This window comes from Chanodichthys erythropterus, chromosome 6 (genome assembly GCF_024489055.1).
Source record: "Chanodichthys erythropterus isolate Z2021 chromosome 6, ASM2448905v1, whole genome shotgun sequence".
Taxonomy (NCBI): domain Eukaryota; kingdom Metazoa; phylum Chordata; class Actinopteri; order Cypriniformes; family Xenocyprididae; genus Chanodichthys; species Chanodichthys erythropterus.
The window spans coordinates 20,977,937-20,993,130 of NC_090226.1; the positions used below are offsets into that span (position 1 = coordinate 20,977,937).

Consider the following 15,194-nt stretch of genomic DNA (forward strand, 5'->3'; position numbering starts at 1 on the left):
GTTACTGTCACGTGACCTACCAACGTCAGATGAGTCACTTCACTTCCATTTATAAATCCCCTCCAGCGGCCTCACGGGATAGTAAAGTGTCCATCGAATGCACACTTCAGAATCTCAGTGGAAGTAGTAGGTCATCCGGGGACTTCTCGCCTACTATTTTTCAAATACTATGTATTCGGACGTACTACTTCTTTTGGCATACTGTTTTTCTCATACTATTTAGTAGGGAAGTATTTGATTTCGGACACAGCATTAGAATATTATTATATTCTGACCTTTTGTATGCCCAATAAAAGATCTCTTAACATTATGGGTTTATTACCTACTGTACAACTCTTTTTATTGAAAGTAATATGTATACATTTTTTTACTTTTGTACTTTCTGTCAGTTCCTGTGCACGCTTGAGTTACTACATTATGGAGAATAGAGAGAATTTTAGTAGTTCAGTAGTTTAAAAAATGTTCAAGCTGTAAGGGCCACCCAATTGGCCCAATGACAGTGTCCAGTGTCCAATATTTTAAATGTTTAATGGCATGTTTTTACTAAGCACTATAAATGAAGGCCAGTATTGCCGATACCAGTACTGATACTCTGTTATGTCTCTATTGGATCTAATGGATTTTTTTGCCATTAATTATAGCCATTCAACATTACAGTATAATATAAAGGAATCAATTTTAACATTTTAATAGGCTTTTAAAATATATAACTTTTACAACCAGGATTCAGGAAAAGTTGGGATGTTTTTTTTAAATTTGAATAAAATTTAAAATAAAAGACTTTAAAAATCACATGTATTTTATTCACAATAGAACATATATAACATAAATGTTTAAACTGAGAAATTGCACAAAATGAGCTCATTTCAAATTTGATGCCTGCTACAGGTCTCAAAATAGTTGGCACAGGGGCAACAAATGGCTGAAAAAGCAAGAAATTTGGATGCCTGTGGTCTTTGCGCCCTCAGACAATACTGCACCACTCATCGGCATGATTGTGTCAATGACATTACTAAATGGGCCCAGGAATACTTCCAGAAACCACTGTCGGTAAACACAATCCGCCGTGCCATCTGCAGATGCCAACCAAAGCTCTATCATGCAAAAAGGAAGCCATATGTGAACATGGTCCAGAAGCGCCGTTGTGTCCTGTGGGCCAAGGCTCATTTAAAATGGACTGTTTCAAAGTGGAAAAGTGTTCTATAGTCAGACAAGTCCAAATTTGACATTCCTGTTGGAAATCATGGACGCCGTGTCCTCCGGGCCAAAGAGGAGGGAGACCTTCCAGCGTGTTATCAGTGTTCTGTTCAAAAGCCAGTACCTCTGATGGTATGGGGGTGCATAAGTGCATACAGTATGGGCAACTTGCATGTTTTGGAAGGCACTATGAATGCTGAAAGGTATATAAAGGTTTTAGAGCAACATTAAATGAAAAATATGTCAAAGACAACCACAAACTCTTCAGCAGCTGGAAACCTATATCAGGCAAGAATGGGACCAAATTTCAACACCAAAACTCCAGAAACTAATAACCTCGATGCCCAGACGTCTACAAACGGTTTTGAAAAGAAGAGGAGATGCTACCCCATGGTAAACATGCCCCCGTCCCAATTATTTTGAGACCTGTAGCAGGCATTAAATTTGAAATGAGCTCATTTTGTGCATAAAATTGTAAAATTTCTCAGTTTAAACATTTGTTATGTTATCCATGTTCTATTGTGAATAAAATATTGGCTCACGTGTTTTGAAAGTCTTTTAGTTTTCATTTTATTCAGATTTAAAAACATCCCAACTTTTCCGGAATGCAGGTTGTAATTTAGGGAAATTAAAATAATCTTCACATAAGCCCATTATAATAAATGTCACATTTAACTGTGCCTTCAGTATACTGAGTCGGTATAAACTTTTCTAAAAACAGGTGTTTTATGGAATAATAAGCACATTCTGTATAATGTTTTTTTTTATGATATAGCTTTTGTAAACCAACTTTTTAACCATGAAGGTGGTTAAAATAAACTGATTCATTTATGCTCCGAAGCTTCCTGAAGCAGTGTTTTGAAATCGGCCATCACTAAATAAGTCGTTATTTTGTTTTTTTTGGCACACCAAAAATATTGTTGTCGCTTTATAATATTAATATTGAACGACTGTACTCACATGAACTGATTTAAATATGTTTTTAGTACATTAATGGATCTTGAGAGAGAAAATGTAGGCCTCATGGAGCCATCAGATTTCAACTAAAATATCTTCATTTTTGTTCCGAAGATGAACAAAGGTTTTACGGGTGTGGAACAGCATGAGGGTAAGTAATAAATGACAGAATTTTCATTTTTGGGTGAACTAACCCTTTAAATACCAGTCCTCAGCTCTCTATACTTGTTGGATTCTGCTGATACTGAAGTTGGCCGTATCTTTTTCTCTCTTTCTCCTATCAAGAATAATAATTGTTACATTTGGGCTTTGTTTCAAATGTATTTTGTCTCCAGTCCTGCTATTGTATCATTTTGGAATGGTTGTGTTGATGGCTATGACAAATATTATCTTAAGGAATATTATTTAATTAATCTGCTGCTTCTTTTAGCTACATTTAGTATTTATCAATGTAATGTTCACCTTTGTTTTGTTTTTTAAAAATCAGAAGCTAAACAATACCTAAATATAATGTTACAACCATCTCAGGAAAGATTTTATGTACATTTATCTGGTTAGAAACTAAAATATCCTTTCAAAAAATGTTCATGACACTCAGACTTTATTTGTTATATATCATTCATATTACAATGGAACATTTGAACAACTTTGGTGTTTATTTAACTAGTTTCCCTAATAATATAATTCGAAACGTCGTAACATTTAAGCTTTTTCGTAACATTTTAAGCTTTTTTTAGATGTGTAAATTCGACAAAACAATACAAAATGGCAAAATAATATAAAATAGTATAGTATAGTACTGTATATATTAAAATTCAGAATATTGCATCATATACTTTTGAGTATGTGCGTTTATGAGACGGCACCAACGTGAAAATTTGGTCCACAAAATTGGTTAAACAAATTTTAAGAGTGGAAAAATGTGATGATGGAATACTTGCCTTCTCTTTATGCAGCATTTCAAAACTGCAGTCCAAACTGTCTTAATATTTCCCGGGAAATTCTTTCCGCCAAAACACCAACAAAGATTTTACCCGCCTTTACAGTCAAGCCAATGGGGGAAGGGACTAAGAACCCTATTGGTTCCTTAAAACAAGAGAACCTTGGGCAGCCAATGAAATGCGTTGTCATGGGTCTTCGTCACACGCCAGCCTCTCAGCTGTTCAGAGGAGGAGTTCACAACAACACATTTGGCGCTAGTTTGACGGCGGGTGAGAGCGGTGAGGAGCATCGAGGCTTACAAGGTGTAATTTTTACAGCGATTGTGAATACAATTTCAACTTTAATCAGGTAAGACATTAAATATGTTCATTCTTTAGTCCTCAAGAGATTGCTAAGCAGTATATTTTTAAATAAACTACTTTTATTTAGTGTTGTTCAGCGCGTGAACAAACAGCTTGGCGCCAAATGACACACGACAGGAACTGTTCGCATTCACTTTACAGTATTTGTAGGTCATCTACATGTGTTTTAATCTGTAACATCAACAAAAAATTGTAAATTGCTCTTATTTTTGCAGAGTGGTAGTGAATTAGAACGGACAGGAAGCATTGTGTGTTTAAAATAAGTAATCACAAAGCGCCTGTAGGCCTCCAAATGGAAGAAACCCATTACTCATTTGTGGTCTTTGATCAGTGTGATAGCTAGGGAACAAAAATGAATTAAATCTATGGAAGACTTGATTGTATTATACACCCCCCACCCCCCAACAGAGGTTTTTATTATGTATTTAATGATTCACACCCCAGAGTCTACAGGACAAAATAACACTTACTTGCTAAATTCCTCACAGTTTCCCTGTTTTCTCCTCAAAGTACAGTTTTGATGCTACTTAAATCAAATAGGGAAAGCTGACACAGAATAAATTGCAGTTTACTGATCATTGTTTTCCTATTAACTTATTTATTTATCACTGTGCTTTTATTTTCAGGTCTGCTTCCTGGTTTTAAACTAAAAATGCCCAGCACTCGCTCACAGAATCAGCCCACCCTTCAGTTCCCTAGAAGGAAGTCTTCCAGATTGGGTTCTCGACCTAAAAGCTCCTCTGAGAATGGCGTGGATGTCCTGGCCACCCCTCTGTCCCCGAGAAAGACAAATGTGGGGGATTCGCTTGCCGTCTGTCAGTCTCCCAGAAACTCTGTGTTGAAAAGCACCTCTCTGTCTGAGAGGCTGCCCCTGAGCCCTCGTAAACGCACGGGTGTGTAAACCATCACCTTTCAGATAACTATCAAGGTTGCTGTACTTATAGTAATGTGTTGTCCCTGACAGAAACATAGTGTCGGCCCAGATCGGGGCCACACTATGTTGCTGTCTGGGGTGCTTTGTCTTTTATTAATGAAGCTCACATGTTTGTGTTTCAGGTGATGAAAACGGATGTAACCTCCCATCTTCTATGCTTGGCTCTCCGCCTAAGCAGCGCTGTGCTCCTCTGTGCTCCCCTCGTAAACTGTCCTTCAACGAGAACACACCGGTCTTCTCCTCACCTCCACGTCCCACCCCGTCCTCACCGAAAATTCCTCTCTCTCCTATTTCTCGTCCGTCGCCAAAACGGCTGCATGAGACCCCCTGCGCCAACGCGATCCCCCGTACAGAGGGAAAGATCCCTTTCACACGACTGTTTCCAGTAAAAAGTAAGTTTTAATATTAAAATTGGTGTTGATTCTTGTCACATTTTTGCACGTAATAATTGATCTCTATCTTTGTTCCTGTAGATTCGGGTTATCAGAGCATAAAGCAGGCTCTTCACACCGCAGTACCCGAACGTCTTCTCTCTCGTGCAGCAGAGAGAGCTGCCATTGTCTCCTTCCTGGAGAACCATGTAGTGGCAGAAAAACCCTCCAGCCTCTATATCTCTGGCGCTCCTGGCACAGGCAAGACTGCCTGTCTAAACTGTGTCCTCCAGGAACAAAAGGTGAGCTCAAGACAAAATATGGGCATCTATAAATTAAACTTGTGCCGATATTTGTGCAACAAATGTAGCTATTGCTCAATCTTAGATAAAAAAAAGTGTTATCCGTTGTTCTTTATAATAAAATTTCAGTCAGCTGTTTTTGTTTCATTACAAAGAGTTCTTAAACCTGTTTAAACTATGACAAAAATAGTTTTTTTAATATCGTGATAATACCGTATACCGTGACAAAAGCTTCATCAATTAATCACAACATGGAAATTTGATACCGTCACATGCCTACTGTAAATCAAACTGCATATATTGTAAAATAGACTACAATTCAAAAGTTTGGAAATTATTTTTTTTTGGAAGAAATTACCTTATATTCAGCAAGGAAATTTCAATTTAATGCTGTTCTTTTGAACTTTCTATATATATATATATATATATATATATATATATATATATATATATATATATATATATATATATATATATATATATATATATAATATATTTGAAGAGTCGTCTGACCTCTTTTCTGTTTACAGGCTCTTTTGAAAGGAGTTCAGACTGTGGTTATCAACTGTATGAATTTGCGCAGCTCTCATGCCATCTTTCCATTGCTGGGAGAGAGACTAGGGGTTCCCAAGGGCAACAGCGAGGCTCGGCTGGAGAAACTCCTGACCAGCTCTGGGCCCACTGTGTAAGTCGGCTCGCATTCAGGCAGTGCTTCGCTTGTGCTAATTTGCATGAACCGTTTCAGGTTTTTAGCTCATTACTGTGACTGAGATCAGTCTTTGTAGGCCTTTTTCATGTGATTTAAATCTTATTGTGGTGTATTTTTGTGTGCAACAGGCTGTTGGTTCTTGATGAGATGGACCAGTTGGACAGCAAGTCTCAGGAGGTTCTCTACACGATCTTTGAGTGGCCTTACCTGCCCAAATCTCGTGTTTGTCTCATTGGTAAGATTGTCATAACAAATTTGTGCTATAAGAAACGGTATTGATATTTGAAATCAACCCAAACACACCCCTGCCTTCATTGCTTCACCCCCAAAATGCAAGTGGATGTCTTCCGGTTCGTCTTGAATGTCTGCTGACCTGTGAACTTTGACCCCTTAGGTATTGCTAATGCATTGGACCTGACAGACCGTATTCTGCCCAGACTGCAGGCAAAACCGCATTGCCGACCCAAACTGCTCAACTTTCCTCCCTACAGTCGTGAGGAGCTCAATGCAATTGTCCTAGACCGGCTCACACAAGTATGCCTACTTGCGTATTTTCTGTTACTCACACTTATCCAGTCTCACATTCTGAGCTAATAACACAATGGTGTGTTTGTGTGCATTTAGGTATCCGGTGAAGGTGTTTTGGATGCAGCGGCAGTTCAGTTCTGCGCCAGGAAAGTCTCCGCAGTGTCAGGAGATGCCCGCAAAGCACTCGACATCTGCAGGTAAGAGAACTGGTTAAATTTAAAAACTAACAAATTTAAAATCTGCTAAATCTCCTGCACATCAGTGTGATGGTTAGTTTTGTGAGGTTCTCACACACCTGTTTCTGTCATTCAGGAGAGCTGTGGAGATTGCAGAAGCAAGTGACAGATCTAAAACGGCATCTGAACCTGCGGTCAGCCCTAAAGGTAGGAATTACTTTACTGGAAAATAAGTTACACATTGACTATAAGCTGCATTGTTGAGAGAAAAAATAAAGAATCGCAGATAAGTCGCATCTGTGTATAAGTAACATTTTATTATTCTATTCAGAAAATATATAAAACACTGTTAAATAAAACAAACATAAACCATTTAAGCATATTTTTGTTCCCCTCACTCCACAACAAATCCTTCAGTTCACAACAAAACAATTCAGAACAGGAATGAAAAATAAAACCATAAAACAAACAAATTATAGTGACATTCATTATACATCCGTTATAAATGCCAAGCAAAAACACCTTTATTTGAAGCAAAACTGAAACTACTGGCGTGTAGGAAATGCACTTTACAAAATAGACTTGAACGAAACTAAACATGCGCGCTTTGCACATTTTGATTGACGTTAATTGCATTATGTAAGTCACTTTGAAATAAGTTACGTCACTTTTCAGATAATAAAAGTCATTTATGTTCTGTAAGTTGTGATGTGCGCTTTAAAAACACTGCTTCATTAAGCTTTTGAAACATTTGCAAATCACTTGTTTTGAACCATTGATTCAGAGTGTATATCAAACTTCCAAAGTTACGTGATTTCAGTAAACGAGGCTTCTTTACGTCATAAATGTTTTAAAATTCCAATAGTTTGCTGCTATAGGGCAAGGGTGATCTCTGTGAACCAGTGTCTATATGAGTTTATCCTAATTTTTGGATCAATTTCATGAATTTGTAGACATTTTAATGATACATTTCTATAGTAAAAAGAACAGTTGTAGTTAAAGGTCTTTCACTGGCCTTGTTAAGCAAGCTTTACATAAAAACACCCAAAACAAACCCCACAATGTAAAAACACATTATAAAAACACTTCATATTTTTGTTTTAGATGTTTTTTTTTTGCATTTAAAAGGTGCTAAAGAGGATGTTATGGAAGCCCGTTTCCGCCACAAAAAAAAAAAAAACTCCACTAAAAAAAAAATAACATAAAAAAGCCACCAAAAAAAAAAAAAAAGATTAATTGCGACTTTTTATCTCAGAATTCTGACTTTTTAACTCACAATTGCGAGTTATAAAGTCAGAATTCTGACTCTTTTTCTCGCAATTAACTGATGGTCAGTATCTGTCTATAACAGTGCATCCAACGATAGCCGTGCTGCCGTGAAGTCTGAAGCTGTTAGTGTATAAAATGTGCCACTTCATCTTTGTCTGATTTATTGCGCCTCCGCCACAGCTGATTCTTCTTCTTATTATGATTATTATTATATTGTTATTGTGCAAAATTCATTAGTGTATCCATTCTGCTAAAAACAACTTTTATTGTCCAAATACCTCGACTGTAATTTGCAGAATTGCATGATTCTACCCTTGAGTTGCAAAGTTAATGAAGCATGATAGGTATTGGTGGTTTTAGTATTAAGCCCACTAGATGGCAGTAAAAGCTGTTTTTTCTCCTTGAAACGCTGTGTACAAGGTTACAGTGGAAACATTCTATATGCATATTCCTGCATAATGCATATGTCCGGAGACTAATCTTTATGTGTCTCCTCCAGTAAAATCAATATTTCTTTATTGGTAAATTGAAAAATAATCCTTTATGATGTCCTCTATTTTATGTATAAAAATAACAAAGCAGTAATCCTGATGGTCAGTCGCAATGAAAGGAAACGCAAGCAAAGTAAGAACTGTGAGAAATAACATTTCATATTAGTGAGGAAAAAGTCAGAATTCTGACTTTTTATCACGCAATTGCGACTTTATATCTCAGAATTCTGACTTTATATCTCGCAATTCTGACTTTATAACTCGCAATTGTGAGAGATAAACACGCAATTGCGAGTTAAAAAGTCAGAATTCTGAGATAGTCGCAATTCATCTTTTTTTTTTTTTTTTTTTTTTTTGTGGCCGGAAACAGGCTTCCATAGGATGTTTTGTTTTATACATTTTTGCAATATTACTTGAAACTGTCTTTACTAACTGATAAAAGACTATTTATTAGGTGCACTGAAAGGAATAATATTAATATACATCATCTGTGCACGAGGTAGGGCCTTAAAAACATCAGCCAATCGTTTACACGATCATCGTGTAAACGATTGGCCCTCTGGCTTGTCAATCACTGCCATTACGTTCCTTGTGCGAGACGTGCACGGCTGCGCGCTCCAGTAACTTTCCACACTCCATAGGCGCAGCATGCAATGTTTTTGTCAGGAGACAGGAGTAACAACTACAGATTATGAGTTAGCTGCGGTGAGTCCGACATAATGAATCCAATAACACGACACAGCGAATACTGGTGTTAAACACTCGTGTTCCAATACTCGTGCACGAGTTTTGGGAGGCGTTCCCTCGAAATGAGCTGTGATGGAGGGGGGTTGTTCTTACGCATGCGCTCATTTCAAAAACTCACTAACAGTCTTTGGTTTCTCAGTTGAAGAAAAGATCCTCTGTAGCACCTTTAATAGATTACTTTCAATTAAACATTTGCAATTGTTTGTAAAATGCATCTCAATGCATGTTTTGAGCTGAGTTTTTGACCATTCTGACCAGCAGGGGTCAGTAGCACGTCTCGTTTCAAACGTTTCAAAACAGTGAATCATTTTGTGAAGCAATTTTCAATTTATTAGTTCAGGCTTCGTTTCTCCCATCACTAGTGATAACGATTTCAGCATTATTTAGAAAGAAAATGAAATAATGAGGGATTTGTCTTGACTCTCTTGTAGCAGCGTCACGGGTGAGCGTTCCTCAAGTGGCACGGGTTTTGTCTGAGGTATATGGTGACCGCATGGCTTCCAGCAGTGGGGACGGTGAGAGTTTCCCTTTGCAGCAGAAACTTCTGGTCTGCTGTCTGCTTCTCATCATTCGTAACGGCAAGAGCAAAGAGGTCCAGTTGGGCAAGGTGAGTCAAAGTTTGATAAATTGTTTCCAAACCCCATAAGTGTAAATGTTCAGATTACATTGAGGAAGAAGTGTTGTGGTTTATTCTGGGACTGATAACCCTCTTTCTGTTTCTCCAGCTGTGTGAAGTGTACAGTAAGCTTTGTAAGCAGAGGCAGGTCAGTGGAGTCGGACAAACGGAGTGTCTGTCTCTGTGCAGTCTGCTGGAGAGCAGAGGAATCCTCACACTCAAAAAGGCCAAAGAAGCTCGACTGACTAAAGTAAGAGAATTTATGAACAGTATGGCTTTTGCATCATGTTAAGTAATTCATACTTCAGTTCATTACTGTTTAATGAGGGTTCTAAATTTCAGTTTTGTTTTCTTTCCTAGATCTCCCTGAAGATTGAAGAGCGAGACGTGGAGAACGCTTTGAAGGATCGAACTCTCCTTGGTAGCATATTAGCGGCTGGTCTGCCATAATCTACACAAGATTTTTTAACTTTTTAATATTATTTTTTTTCCCCTCATTCTTTTATTTTATATTGATGAGCTGTGAAAGTCTTGTTTAAAATGAGATTTGCTTTTTTTTTTCTTTTTCTTTTTTTAAGAGGGATGATTTGATCCAAAAGGGTTAATGTCATTTTATTATGTTTGTGTCAAACATTTGTCCTGCCTTTTAAAGTGTAGGGTTGTTTTTTGTATTTGTATCTGCTTCAAAACAGAAGACATTGCCTTCTATTGTATTTTGTACATCGGCTTTGTAATGGGTTTTGGGGATATACTTTTAATAAAGCAGAATGTACATGAGTTTGATTCTGAGTCACTTATTTAGTTCGCAAAACAATTTGAAGTTTTGCACACGTTTTCCATCCACTCCCTGTAGAATTCAACTTGTTTACAGTACTTTAGTACTGTTGTCAGCCTTTGCATACTTGTGTATAGTTTGTATATTAAACAATTTCACACAATTCATATTTCTTTCCCATTTAAAATTTCACGTGTCCTGCCTTCCCTAAAGATGTGAAGCCAAAAGGCTGGTCAGCAAATCAAGATGAACTGTTTTTGATAGATAGATAGATAGATAGATAGATAGATAGATAGATAGATAGATAGATAGATAGATAGATAGATAGATAGATAGATAGATAGATAGATAGATAGATAGATAGATAGATAGATAGATAGATAGATAGATAGATAGATAGATAGATAGATTTCTCGATTGCTAACAAACTAACCAATTCAGCTGGCACAAATTCCGAATCCATTCATTCAGTTCTCAAAACAGACGTTTCACCTGTTTTCACACGTTCCAATTTTCTTTGTGAAAATGCCCTAATTTTACAGTTTTAACCATGTTTCATTCATAAAACAATGTAAACTCATAGCACACATTTGTACATCAGTAAACCTTTTTTTATGTAAACAAGGACGCTATTTACATGTGACAAATATGACAAGTCTATTCTGATATAACTCCTGTCCTGTGTACATATGCAGTGTTGGGGGTAATGCGTTAAAAGTAACATGAATTACTTGAGGGATATTTCATGCCATGCTCTACCATGTTGTTGTTGTTACTCTTTCTGTTTCTCCAGCTGTGTGAAGTGTACAGTAAGCTTTGTAAGCAGAGGCAGGTCAGTGGAGTCGGACAAACGGAGTGTCTGTCTCTGTGCAGTCTGCTGGAGAGCAGAGGAATCCTCACACTCAAAAAGGCCAAAGAAGCTCGACTGACTAAAGAGCATTTATGAATAGTATGGCTTTTGTATCATTAGTTAGTTCACCCAAAAATGACTTAATGTTATGAAGTGACGAGAATACTTTTTGTGCGCCAAAAAAACGATTTTTTTAAAAACAATATCTAGTGAATATCTAGCGATTTCAAAACTGCTTCATGAAGCTTCGAAGCTTAACGAATATTTTGTTTTGACTGAGTGGTTCAGAGTGTGTATCAAACTGCCAAAGTCACGCCCCCCAGTGGTGAACCATTGAATTTCAAAACATTTATCACGTAACAAAGCCTCGTTTTTTACAGTCTATGGCCTCGTTTACAGAAGTCACGTGACTTTGTCAGTTTGATACCGAACCACTGATTCGAAACAAAAGATTCGTGAAGCAGTGTTTTGAAATCATCCATCACTAGATATTGTCATAAAGTCGTTATTTTGGGGGGGGGGTTTTTGGCGCAAAAAAGTATTCTCGTCGCTTCATAACATTAAGGTTGAACCACTGTAGTCACATGAACTGTTTTAAATATGTCTTTAGTAGCTTTCTGGGCATCTGAATGTGTTAATTATCTTGCTGGCAATGGAGGCCTCAGTGAGCCATCGGATTTTATCAAAGAATATCTTAATTTGTGTTCCAAAGATGAATGAAGGTCTTACGGATGTGGAATGACAGATTTTCATTTTTGGGTGAACTAACCCTTTAAGTAATTAATACTTCAGTTCATTACTAATTAATGAGGGTTCAATTTTGTTTTCTCTTTCCTAGATCTCCCTATAGATTGAAGAGCGAGACCTGGAGAACGTTTTGAAGGATCGAACTCTCCTTGGTAGCATATTAGCGGCTGGTCTGCCATAATCTACACAAGATTTTTTAACCTTTTAATATTTAAAAGTTTTTAAAAAAAAAGTTTTAAATACTAAGTAATATAAAGTAACTCCTGTCCTGTGTATATATGCAGTGTTGGGGTAATTCATTACTAATTAGATTACTTTTTTACAAGTAGGCTAACTAGTACAGTAACACATTACTTTTAAATTTACAACAAAATAACTGAGTTACTTTTCCAAATAAGTAACGCAAGTTACTTTGTTTTCCAATTTATTGACTGACAGCTCTCCTGTCCTCATGTTGAGAGAAATCGAGAGTAAGTGCAGAGGCGTTGTGTGCGCTGAGTGAAACATGGTTATTCTAGACTAGTTCTAAAGAGTACATTTACTCTTACTTCTTCTCCAGCGCAGCTGAAAGGCTTGTCTGTTTGAACTGCGCCCTCTACTGTACAGGCCTGAATTTGCATTTCCTTAAGCCTGAGGCTTATTCGTTTCACTTTTGGTGTGAAATGGCCTTTACATTTGCCAAAAAACTTTTTTGTTGTCATTTTTTACTTTCCACATAAAGTAATTGATGCAATATTGTAATATATTACTTTAAAAAGTAATTTTCCCCAACACTGTATATTATGTGTTTGTGTGTGTATCCAGGAGGAGGGGTGGAAGCATATAAAGGAATGAATACATTTTCATCAAGGATAATAGGGGTTGGAGGATGAAGAAGATAGAAAATAATAATAATATATCTAAGGCTGATCCCTCTGTGGTCATGGCATAAGTTGATCCCCTGCCCATGTCATGCCACAAAGGGACGTTAGGCAGAGATGCAACAAAAAAACGTCTCCCTACCCCAGGCCACCACACACATGCCACACTTAATCCTTTTTTATTAGATATATAATACCTTCATTAAGCTTTTTCTAGATGTGGATGTCTCAACTAGTGTGTGACGCATTAAAAAAGCAAGGCATGGAATGCAAAACCAGCCCAAGGCAAGAAATCCAAGGTGAAAAAACGAGACGGCGGGAAGGCCACCCACACCGCACCTGAATCTTTAAATGTTTTTAATAGATTCAGTATTGATCAGTGTTGTTGCCCCTTCCTATCCCTAGATGGAGGTGTATAGTTGAGGTTTCCAGGCAAAGAAGGTCAGTGGATTCACAACAGTTGGAAGGTAATGAGAGATTCCAAGAGGAGAGTAAGTCTAGTGTATTGTTTGGATGGACATGGACAGGTTTTCCATGGAGATGCAATCTATTAGTAAGCTTTTCCAAGATGCAATATGGTGTTCCTTAATTTCCAGTTCATTGCTCGCACCACAAGGAGTAGTTGACCATTTGAGTTGGTTTAATATACAAACATTAAGTAGCAAAACTTATTTTTACATGTACTGTATTTTTGCAGAACTGATAAATGGCTGCCTAAGGGAGGTGGAGAAAGTATTTTGTCAGAAGACCAAGAAACTGCTATAGTTTACTATACTTTAATGAAATTTGTTTGAAGGTTGCTGAATTTATTTTTTACTGTGCTGTAATTGACAGTATATTGTGTTGCATATAAGTTCTTATCAATTCTTTGGCATTTGAACTTTTTTTCTTCAGTGCTTTTCATCTGCAGTGGGTACGGAAAGTTTTTCACTCTTTGTTATATTGCAGCCATTTGCTAAAATCATTTAAGTTCATTTTTTTCCTCATTAATGTACACACAGTCTGAGGTCCTGAGCACTCTGGAGAAGGATTTCATCCAGGATATCCCTGTACTTGGCAGCATTCATCTTTCCCTCGATTGCAACCAGTCGTCCTGTCCCTGCAGCTGAAAAACACCCCCACAGCATGATGCTGCCACCACCATGCTTCACTGTTGGGACTGTATTGGACAGGTGATGAGCAGTGCCTGGTTTTCTCCACACATACCGTTTAGAATTAAGGCCAAAAAGTTCTATCTTGGTCTCATCAGACCAGAGAATCTTATTTCTCACCATCTTGGCAAACTCCATGCGGGCTTTCATGTGTCTTGCACTGAGGAGAGGCTTCTGTCGGGCCACTCTGCCATAAAGCCCCGACTGGTGGAGGGCTGCAGTGATGGTTGACTTTCTACAACTTTCTCCCATCTCCCGACTGCATCTCTGGAGCTCAGCCAAAGTGATCTTTGGGTTCTTCTTTACCTCTCTCACCAAGGCTCTTCTCCCCCGATAGCTCAGTTTGGCCGGACGGCCAGCTCTAGGAAGGGCTCTGGTCTTCCCAAACGTCTTCCATTTAAGGATTATGGAGGCAACTGTGTTCTTGGGTACCTTAAGTGCAGCAGAAATTTTTTTGTAACCTTGGTCAGATCTGTGCCTTGCCACAATTCTGTCTCTGAGCTCTTCAGGCAGTTCCTTTGACCTCATGATTCTCATTTGCTCTGACATGCACTGTGAGCTGTAAGGTCTTTTATAGACAGGTGTGTGGCTTTCCTAATCAAGTCCAATCAGTATAATCAAACACAGCTGGACTCAAATGAAGGTGTAGAACCATCTCAAGGATGATCAGAAGAAATGGACAGCACCTGAGTTAAATATATGAGTGTCACAGCAAAGGGTCTGAATACTTAGGACCATGTGATATTTCAGTTTTTCTTTTTTAATAAATCTGCAAAAATGTCAACAATTCTGTGTTTTTCTGTCAATATGGGGTGCTGTGTGTACATTAATGAGGAAAAAATGAACTTAAATTATTTAAGCAAATGGCTGCAATATAACAGAGTGAAAAATTTAAGGGGGTCTGAATACTTTCCGTACCCACTGTACATTACAATGTAATAAAAATTAATTTGTCCTAAATCTCATTTTTTTATTTTATAGTATCTGCACTCTATTTATGTTGTATATTGTAATAGACATTGAATTGCAAAATGTTTTTGTTAGTGTTATAAAGTGGGTTAGGGTTATCTCACTAGGTGTTCACTGGCCGTGAAAGCAGTCTGTGTATTTGTTAGGTTGTCTGTCCTCTGAGGCTACGGTTTGATTCCAAAAAAATAAAAAATAAAAATGTTTTTGATAAAATATTCGATTTTGACGTGACAGATTGAGG

The 15,194-nt window shown here is 37.5% G+C and overlaps 1 protein-coding gene across 2 annotated transcripts; it reads left to right on the forward strand.

Moving 5' to 3' along the window:
* The first annotated feature begins 3,348 nt into the window (after positions 1-3,348).
* Positions 3,349-10,341, forward strand: cdc6 (cell division cycle 6 homolog (S. cerevisiae)). Of its 2 annotated transcripts, none has more exons than XM_067388419.1 (12): positions 3,349-3,444; positions 4,085-4,351; positions 4,515-4,784; positions 4,866-5,065; positions 5,596-5,750; positions 5,903-6,009; positions 6,169-6,308; positions 6,399-6,499; positions 6,615-6,685; positions 9,417-9,592; positions 9,711-9,851; positions 9,962-10,341. In XM_067388419.1, the coding sequence occupies exons 2-12, from the start codon at positions 4,111-4,113 to the stop codon at positions 10,049-10,051; spliced, it is 1,692 nt and encodes a 563-aa protein (XP_067244520.1). In that variant the 5' UTR covers positions 3,349-3,444; positions 4,085-4,110; the 3' UTR covers positions 10,052-10,341. The 2 variants fall into 2 exon arrangements, with proteins under 2 accessions (XP_067244520.1, XP_067244521.1); XM_067388420.1 differs by having other exon boundaries at positions 9,420-9,592.
* The last annotated feature ends 4,853 nt before the right edge of the window (positions 10,342-15,194 follow it).